Source organism: Cupressus sempervirens, chromosome 8 (assembly GCF_028749045.1).
Source record: "Cupressus sempervirens isolate cs-2001-9-10 chromosome 8, ASM2874904v1, whole genome shotgun sequence".
In the NCBI taxonomy this organism is placed as follows: Eukaryota; Viridiplantae; Streptophyta; class Pinopsida; order Cupressales; family Cupressaceae; genus Cupressus; species Cupressus sempervirens.
This window is the reverse complement of record NC_143125.1, coordinates 729935447-729945957: the sequence shown is the minus strand read 5'-3', so window position 1 is coordinate 729945957 and position 10511 is coordinate 729935447. Positions and strand designations below refer to the sequence as shown.

General features: G+C 32.7%; 1 protein-coding gene across 1 annotated transcript in view; it reads left to right on the top strand.

Annotated features, from left to right (window-relative positions):
* The first annotated feature begins 6071 nt into the window (after window positions 1-6071).
* LOC149544510 (BAHD acyltransferase DCR-like) overlaps window positions 6072-10511 on the top strand; it is a 4473-nt gene continuing 33 nt past the window's right edge. The window contains exons 1-2 of the mRNA XM_089795166.1: window positions 6072-7442; window positions 9533-10511. The exon at window positions 9533-10511 is cut by the window's right edge and continues 33 nt beyond it. Coding sequence (XP_089651292.1) covers window positions 6996-7442; window positions 9533-10408 — 1323 coding nt within the window. The 5' untranslated portion in view covers window positions 6072-6995 and the 3' untranslated portion in view covers window positions 10409-10511. The remainder of the gene's footprint in view (window positions 7443-9532) is intronic.

Here is a 10511-nt window from a genome sequence, read left to right as displayed (position 1 = left end):
TTTTTCTCTCTAAAGTTGATACTAATATGGATATTTTCAAAGAAGAAAATAAAAAAGAATTTACTATTTTATTACCCAATCAAGATCTTGTATATTCTTGTGTTCCTTTTGACTTTCTAGAATTTGATGATAATTTCTATTGAATCTTAATTATAATTCAATTTGAAGTATATCTTAGTTCATGTTTTCTTGATAATCTAATAGAATTTTAAAAGGCTTGATATGAATTTGGGAGAACTGAAAGTTTTCTAAAGAAGATCTTTATAAGAATGAAAAATTAGATTGAGTGTTGTTCTCCTTTTCATAAAGTGATAGGATAGATATAGTTCTATATGTCAAAATTCTATGAGTAACAATCCAATGGACATGGCACTAATCATATTTTGAATTAGTAAAATTTGGATGGACTCTATAGTACAAAATTAATAAATCAAAATCTTTAAATTTCATTATTGTAAGCTTCAAAGTAAAGTTTTCACTTGTTTTAAGGAGAATTAGGGTTTGAGGAGTTTGTCATTTGAAATCCCTTTTCTAGGTCTTAAATTAGAAGAATCACAAGCATTTATTTGTTATTATAGAATTTATATAGTTGGCTCCTAACAAAGTTCACTTTAGAAGAGTGAAAAGATTGGTGACATGTTACTAGTGGTTTTTCCCAAATTGGGTTTCCAAATTAATCCTAGTGTCAAACTTGTGTGGATGTTATATGTGATAATTTACTGTTAATGTTTACATTTTGCAAGTCTTTTATATTGAGGATAGTGGACTTCTAGTTGATGCACTGAAATTTGACTATAAAGACTGAGCTAATGAATGTGAAGATCACAAGTAGTTTAAGTGTTTATTCATTCAATTGATACATCTTGACCTTGAATAACTAATTCAACCACCCCTCCTCCCTCCTCATAGTTATTGTAAACATTCTAACATTTTTGTTCTTAGGTTTTGAAGGACACCAAGGGGTAATAATTCATTATTTTTGGTGATTGACAAGTTTTCAAAGATGGCTGATTTGATTCCTTTCCACAAGAGCCATGATGTGATTTACATTCCAAATTTATTTTTGAAACAGGTGGTGAGGTTAAATTATCTTCCAAAGACTATTGTTAGAGAACCAAATACAAAGTTTGATGAGTTTTTTTGGATAACCGTTTGAAAGAAGTTGTAGGTAGAGTTGAATTTCAGATATGGACATCACCCACGAGATGATGGACAAACTTAAGTAGTGAATTGAAGTTTCGGTAATCTAGAAGGATGTTTAGTACATGATAAGCCCAAGAGATGGTATTTGATTCTACCATATGTAGAATTTATTTAGAATAATTTTTTGAATAGGAGTAGTTATTTTTCACCATTCCAAATTGTATATAGGATTAGTCCAAGGATTTTGCCAAAATTAAGGAAGATGTACCAAGGTGGCAGGACTAGTGCCAAGGAAGAGGACTTTGTTGAGCATGTCAAGAATCTTCATGAAGACTTTTGTGAGAATATCACTAGGATGAACATGCAATATAAGAATAGGTAATACCAAAAGAGGAGGCATAAGGAGTTCCAAGGTTGGGATCATTTTGTGGTGTACTTGAGAACATAATGGTTTCCAATGGAAACTTGCAACAACCTAGAGAATGAAAGTAAAATAATCTTTGGCTTGTTACAAGTGTCCATTGAAATTCGTTAAATAAATTTATTAAGAAATTTGGACACTTGTAACAAGCTAAAGATTATTTTACTTGCAATCTTATTATTTTACTTAAAATCTTTAGTTTTTCATTTTAAGATTATTCATATCCCAAAGATAGGAAGCTTAAATTAATTTTGGATAGAAGTGTGGGAAGGAGATATTAGAAACAAGAAGTATGAAGGGCATCTTGTGAAGTTGAAAAGATGCACATGGAAGACTTACCTTGGTTATCTAAGGAAAAGGTTGACCATTTTAGTTTTCCTTAACCAATTGAGAATTGGTAGCTCTAATTTTTTAATTACCCTTGGTGTTTGATGTAAGAGCATTAGGGTAAACTTTAAGAAACCCCCTCCAGAAAAAGATATAAAATATTGGCGAATCTTTCTTTATTTTGAAAAACCAAATTATTTTTATTGACTAATCTCTCTATTTGTTAATTTTAAATATTATTTACATTGCTAATTATTTTGGAATCATAATTTTTGAGAAGAAAATATTTGCAAATCTCAATAATAATAGGAAGTCTATTAATTGCCATGGAATATTACAAATCAAAATTGAACATGTTTTATCTCATGGAAATTATGAGGATAATTACATTATATTTTAAATCAATAGTGAAAACTAAACATTTATGATATATCCCTAAAGTAACTAATAATTATGATAATTATTGGTGAATTAATTTTAATGTCTTTGATAATATAGAATATTTAGGTGAAGCAAATATAATCATGTATCAAATATTGTGGCAAATCTTTCAGTTTAAATTTTTGAATAAAATAAATTATTGGGCGATTTTAAATATTTTAGAACTAAATTTAGTAAAAGTGTGGCAATTTAGGTTGCATTAAATCTTAAATTATTAGCCAAATTACAAGCAAAAAAATTCTAAAATTAACCAATTTACGAATATTAGCCACTAAAAAATACCTTGAAGAGCATCTGATGTAAGGGCAATCCTATATCCTATAAAATAGAGATTTCAAAGTTCTTAGATTTCTATTATCACTTTTTGGGTTAGCCTTTTTGTCCACCTCAAGATACGTCCCAATGTAACATCTGGGTTTTTTTTTATAGACATAATTATAAAGATTTAGAGGGTGTGAATTGGAGGGCTTGAAATTTAAATTTTAAGCACTCTAGAAAAAGAACGAGTTCAACATGTTTCATGGCATGAAAATTCTTGCAGTTTTAAGTTTCTTATAGACCTCCTAAAACTCTTTCAAGTTCTAGTTCAAGGTGCTAAACAACCTTGTACAATTCAAAAAAATGGAGGCATACATAGGTTTACCATTGGACTATAATGTGATCAGAGAACTTTCAAAAAATGTAAATAAAATTTTCAATCAAAATCCTAGATCAAAAGTTAGATTAACTTTTCTCAGACCTTTTATTTCCATGGTCACTTATAATTTGACTTCTTGAAGCTCTATTTTGTTGTCTACTTAAGGCCCACTACTGAGGTGCAAAGACAATTTTTTGGTGGAGTCTAGGAGAAGATACTATGAGAATAGTTTTTCCTCTAAAATTTGATAATATCATAGCCCATAGGGCATATAGTTGGGTCTTTTCTTGTTGTAATACATACCATATCTTCTTATTTTAGATAATATAAGTCTCATTTTATGTTTTTTTTAATTTTGTCTCAAGTTGGGTCCTCATCAAAATAAATATAAATAAAAAACAAAATTGTTAAAGTAAAATAAATCTAAATTATTCATATTACTTATAACTTTCATAACTTAACCATTTTAACTAAAAATATATGACCAATATTAAAATAAGGATACATCATCTAAACAAATAATGATAAATAGGCTAGGTCACACGAATGACCAATGTCACTATCTTTTATAACAACTATTGCAACACAAAACTATGAAGTAAGGTTTATTTTATTCACATGTAAATGATTACTAACTAAAGCTAAGCATAGGGCATTTTGATAATGCAATCATTCTTATCCATTGAAAGGTTATAATATCTTCAATTTCATATCTAATCATAACTTAAAATATCATTACAATAAAATTATTTTGTTAAATGTATTTAAAGAATGTTTTATGTAGTATAGAACATATATCAAATCCCTAACCAAATAATAATAAGGCACGATCAACAACAATATCTCAACCATTGCTATATATATATATATATATATATCATTGTGAAACCACATGAAGTAAAATATAGCAAAAAATTCCTTGAAATATAATGTGTAGACATCATCATATAATATTATGTTGTGTCATCCTAAAATTGTCATGTATATATGATAATCACTAAATAACACGTGTAACCTACTACCATAAAAGTAATGATACTTACAAGTCCAAAAGATTATAATTATATGATTGCATAATAGACTAACAAGCATAAGATAAAATAAATAAAAACTAACTTCGATGGAAAAAATCAATGATGGAATGCAACATCAAGGGGCACTACAAAATGGGCATGGATTTACTTTTCATTTCACTACCATTCTCTCCCATTTCTTTATCATATAATTCCTCTTATATTTCAATTTTTCTTATATTTCTTTTTCACTGGATAACATCATACCCTTTCATCTTTGTTCTATCATTTGAAATCTACAACTTCTTCATATTCAAAGTACACTTTGATACTAGTTATCAAGTCAATTGACTCTTCCAATATTAACAACTATATAATAAAAAATATAAAAATGTGTCTCACAAAAATTAAAAGGATTACTATGTTTTATCTCTCATTCAAGAACTTAATAATTATTAATTTTTATCATATTAACAAGTTAATAATATGGTCCAAACAATCATACTCTATTAAACCACTTTTTTAATATTAAGTACTATTTAATTAGAAAAGAAAAAAAAGTACCGAATCTAATAGATTATTATACTTTACCTCTCATCCTAGATTCATAGTAATTATTTTGAAATCATATTATTTGATTGAAACAATCATACTTTACTAAACTATTAAACTAATATTTCTTAATTATAACTACAATAAATTTAACCTAGATAAAAAAACATTATATTTTAAATAAACAATAATTATTAGTATTCTACTATTAAACATTATTAAAATAATTTAGTTTTAGTTTTCACTCTATAGTAAGTATATTTTTGTAGAGTTTACAATTTAACTATTATAATCATATAAAGCAAATCATGAACTATCATTTCAAATAGAGAATGTATATGTACTTAAGTAAAATATATTAAATTTCCAGATGACCTTAATCATACTAAACACATCTTAGTGCAATTTTCTTATTCGTAGTGAAAAAAAAGATGCCTTAAATTAATAATATAATAAAGTACGATACATTTAATTTTCAATTTTCACATGATTTCTTGGAATCATTTTATTTTAGATATATAAGTAATTTAATCAGCAATTGTTTTACTCATGTTATATGTACTAATCCAGCACGTAATAAACACCAAACACATGATTTTAACCAAAATGAATTTATTATTCCATGATTTAACTCCTCCTGTTCAACCGAGCACACCATCTATGATCAGTCAAACTACAGCATTTACCCACGAAATTCACCATGCCAAGATTCTTTCATGGGTGGGCATGAATGACATCCCACTATTTCTTAATAAATATCGATAGCTCTCCAAGAAACAAGGCACGAGAAGAGAAGAAAAAGATTTAAAAATAACATATTGTTTAGTTTAGTGGGCATAGTGCAAGCAAGAAAAACATGGTGGACTTGGACTCCCAAATCATTGAATGACAAAACATATTGGAATTATTGTGGGGCGAAGGTGTATTTGTTTTATGGAACACCCAACGTTTTACATATTAGAAAGAAGAAGGAATTATAAGGAAGCACCCAAGTTGATACCAATAAACAAATGGGCAGATTCCACACAGGTGTCAGGCCTTGATGACGAGGGATTGGAATGACGAATTGCGCATAATTTAGTGTTTTAATGGTGATTTCAGTGATTCTCATGTGAATAAACAAGGGTGACATGTCCCACAGATGTTTAACATTTAGGCTCAAGGGCCATGAACCTGTCACCGGCTGAGATGTCACACCTTTTTATATCTTAGATAAACAAGTTGCACACAGACCCCATTTTGCCTCTTAACAGTTCTCAGCCGGCGTTATCCATGGCGTACGCTCATGCCACCTGTAGTTTCTCATTGACTGGCTTCAGAAATACATTAAGGAGCGCCAGGTACATGTACAGAAATTGCTCATCCTGCATGTCAGCAAATAGCCCACTGTGTATCTCACCATTTCACAAGTGCTGCTCGTCGTCTAGTGCCCCAATGGGGCACTGACATCTCCGGTGCATTTTGTTATCTTATTATATCCCGTGACGTTGGACGTTCTTTTGGGTTATAAATTGGGGCATGTGATTCATTCTGTCACCAGGCAAAGGCAATGGTGTTGTTAGTTGTCTGAGGGAGATAGTGTTGTGGAGGATCATGCCTTGTTGGTTTAGTTAGTTATCTGATAGGGGAGCACGAGTCATAGTTATAATTTTACGTTACAAATCATTGTAGAAGAAAATCACTTCAACCAAGATCAAAAGATTAGGGAGTTTCTTTAGACTTTCTTTTGTTGTGTTGAGCAATATCCATTCCGCAGAGGCCACCCATCTTCACAATGTCTGCTGATAACATGGAGAGAGCCTGAGCATTACTTTAGATTGTTTCAGTTCTGTTGTTTCCTTTTGGGAGAAGCTTCCATTTTTAAAAAAATCGCTAATCTTCAAACTGCTGGTGGGAATTTTAATTGTTTGAGAGGTATCCAATCAGCTAAAATTTTGAATCTAAGTGTAAGCTACATATAGTTAGTTGTTGGAAATAAGTTCAGATCTTTCCATTTTGTACTGAGGGGCATCCATTGCGTCAAAACGATATCATCTGAAATAGGCTAACTAGGGGATTGTCTAGCTAGTTGATAGAGATTTATTTTTTCATCTTGTGAGAGGTATCTACATCATCAAAGATATCATTCTGCCAAATGTTAGCTTAAGAAAGTGAGAGGAACTGACTAGGGATTGTGTAGTTAGTTGTCTGAGATTGTGATTGTTCTGATTAAGTAAAGTGGGATTAAGTAAAGTGGGAAGGATCCAGCTGTATTGTTCAAAACATTTTAGAAGTTTTCTTCTGATTAAGTGAGTGGAAGGACCGACTTGTATTGTTTAAAGCCTTTTTAGAATTTTTTTCCTGACTAGGTAAAGAGGGAAGGACCCAGTTGTATTGTTTAAAGTGTTTTCACAAGTTTTAGTTCAAATCATTGGTTTTCTTAAGAGTTCATAAGTTGAAATCTCTTCGACAAAGAGTCAAAATGCCTCGTGCTGCAAAAGTTGAGAGAGCAGTCCGTTCGAGCAAAAAATGGACTGTGGTTCCTGCCCACCCTTCGATGCCTCAGCAGTGCAGACTTTGCTCGTCCGATCTGCAGATGTTGGGGTGCAATTATATTCAGAAGGGTCTCATTTATTCCATGGGGGGCGCCGCCTTTAATTTTAGGGCAGTTGTGGAGCTGCTGAAGAAAAGCCTTTCTGAGGCTCTGGTGTATTTTTACCCCTTGGCTGGCCGCCTTGCGAGTTCTTCGGATGGATTTGTGGTTATTGATTGTAATGATAGAGGAGCAGATTTTATTGAGGCCACTGCGGATGGTGTTGGTATTTCAGAGATTATGGAGCAGAAAATCGGTGCTTCTGTTCGGGAGCTCTTTGCTATGGATGGTGCAATTAATACAAACGGTCAATTTTTGCCTTTGTTGGTCGTTCAGGTAATATATGATTTTATATAAATTTTCTGCTTATAGAGTGTTCTAAAAATTATAGGAAGAAAGTGTAAAATCTTTTTCATTTTTGTGGAGGGACTATTTGTTATAGGAAAGAGGAAGGAGTTGTTTATCGAAAAAAGTAACACATATTTATGATTCAAAATTAATTTAAAATTAATATTTAAAATACTGCTGTACTGGGAAAAAGCTGCTGCTCGGAAAAAAACAAATTTAGCAGCAACGTGATTACCTGCCCTGGCATGATGCTTTTTCTAATCCTCATTGTTTTTTTCTAGTAATTTCTTCTTCCGTCTGAGTGTGAGTTGAACTTATAATTAAATGGTTTACAGTTGGGTTCTTCTTTTTGGGGTATTTCTTTAGAGACATGCAGAAGTATACCAGCTTGGCAGTTCAGTTCGTTTCAGCTGATTCGTTGCTTCAGAATTTTTATTTTCTTTTTCTATTGAAGTTTCTGCAGCATTCCAGCGTTTGTTTTGTTCCGATTTTGATTCTCTCTATCTTCACGAGATGCATTTTGGGGAAAGTGAATCCACAACTCCAACATGTAACTCTTATCCTGAATGTTTTCTGCTGTTTTCTAGTTCTGTCTTTATGATTCTCCTCTTTACTCTTTTTTTCCTTCCCCCGTCTCCATTTTTTTAATGTGGTAGTGATCTTTAGAACTGTTTATGCAGCCTGTTGGACTCGCCCGCTATGAATTGTATTTAAGTTTGGTCTTGTGTGTTTTTACCTTTGTTATCAACTATACCCTGTAATCCATTAGTACAAAGCGGAATAAAAAAATGGTTATGATATTGAATACCACTGCGTTTCACATGAAGCAGGCTATTTTTGAGTTTTTTACTGGATTGACACTATTTAATCATTTTATATAAAACTGCTCTAATATTGTAATGTTTGTAATACTTCTTGATATGTTATGATTTAATCTTTATTCGAGTTCTAAGATGAGTTTACGAAATCATAGTTAAACTTAACGAAGCGTTAAATGAAATGAAATCATCCGAGAGATTTCGGATAAGTTCGATTTAGTAACAGGATTTTGGAACAGAAAATTGGGCTATCAACATTTCTGCCATTAGCAGGTGCTTGCGTATGGAACCCCGGGACTGTGATCCAGTTGTACACTTGTCATCTAGGCAATACATACTATCAGTTTAGGTTTCGTTGGGCGTTGGAATTTTGTGCATTTCAAGGAGAATTCTATGTTTGATCTAATCCCTTTAAAGAGGAATCTTGTCAAATTTAATAACCGATATCGATGTCATGATTACCTGTCGTGGTATCATATTTTGTTCGCCCCTCGGACTTGCTGTTTTTAGAAAATTATTAAACTCCCTCCGGCTGAAGGTATAAACCATCATTTAGGTATTGTTTCCAAATGTGTTTTTTCACTTATGAGATCCTTGTTCCTAACAAATTGGAACTCCCAACTTTAGATCGGGGATTCACTTATCTAGGTTATTCACCTTGACAACCTGGTTTGATTCTTTTGTCCTTCCATGTTTCCTTTTTGGGAAATCATGTTGCTAAATACACAGTCAGGCATAAAGTGGGAAATAGCTATCCAATTCTTATCCTATGATTTCATGCGATTGCTTAAGTGCAATTTTAGCTTAAATCTTTTCCAAAACAATTGTCAAAAGCTACATGGATTTTCATCATATTTTTCATTTCTTTTTAAAATCATTTATAATTTTGTTTCCAAATATATTCAAAAAATTATTTTAAAATAATATTTAATTCATGGGACCACCCGTTCTATAAATTGCTGCACAAAGAGTTGACAAAAATAAGCTATAACAGCATAGAACCTAGAACCTGCTCTTACAATGCGTTAAATGTAGAATAGCCAAGTAGATTTGGTTTGAAATTTTTCATGAACCATAATGGAAAGGGTAATTTCTTTGAAATTTTTTTATGTACTTTAAAAAGATGTAAATATTCTAAACGAAACATAGCTAAGCTATTCATATTTTAGAGATGAAATGTTTTTGTGGGTACAAGGTATAGTTTGACATATTGAATATTTCTAACAGAGGGAAATCTCCATTCTTTGTATTGTTGGTCAGGCTACAAAGCTAAGAGATGGAATTGCAGTATCATTCACAGTAAACCATGCAATTGTGGACGGTACAGCACTGTGGCACTTCATCAACTGTTGGGCCCAAATATGCAGAGAATCATCAGACACCATCATAGATCTCCCACCCCTCCACACTCGTTGTTTCACCACAGGCCTTCCCATAAAGCTTAATCTCCATAACCCTAAAACAGAATGCCTTGCTACATTTACCCCACCCCAACTGAGTGAAAAGATATTCCATTTCACAGCTGAGACCATCTCAAGGCTGAAGCAACAAGCCAACAAAACCACATTCAAAGAGAAGCCCATTTCCTCCTTCCAAGCTCTCTCAGCACACATATGGAGGGCCATTACAAAAGCTAGGGGACTTTCTCCCTCGGAGCTCACAACCTTCAAGCTTGCAATCAACTGTAGACCAAGAATAGTTCCTCCATTGCCTTACTCTTATTTTGGCAATGCCATCCAATTTGCTAGTGCCACCATTTGTGCAGGAGAACTTTTGGCGATGAGCACGCCTTGTGTAGCACGGATCCTACACAGCATCATATCAGCACACCAAGATGGCAACATCAGAGCTCAGTTGGAAAAGCCCCCAACAATTGTTGAGCTTGACAAATCCAGCCCTAAAAACACCGTGATGATGGGAAGTTCTCCAAGATTTCCAATGTATGATAATGATTTTGGGTGGGGAAGGCCAATCGGCGTGAGAAGTGGATGGGCAAATAAGTTTGATGGGAAAATGTCTTCTTATCCTGGATGTGATGGCTCAGGAAGTGTGGATATTGAAATTTGTCTCCTTCCCAAAACCATTAGTGCCTTGGATTCGGATCCGCACTTTCTTTCCCCTTTCACCATGCTATGACAGACCACTAGGATATTCTGATCCGCTGTGATCTTGAAATGAAAATCTTGTCTAGTACGGCGCAAGATTGTTGTTGTTTATATTACTTTTGCTCTTTTAAATG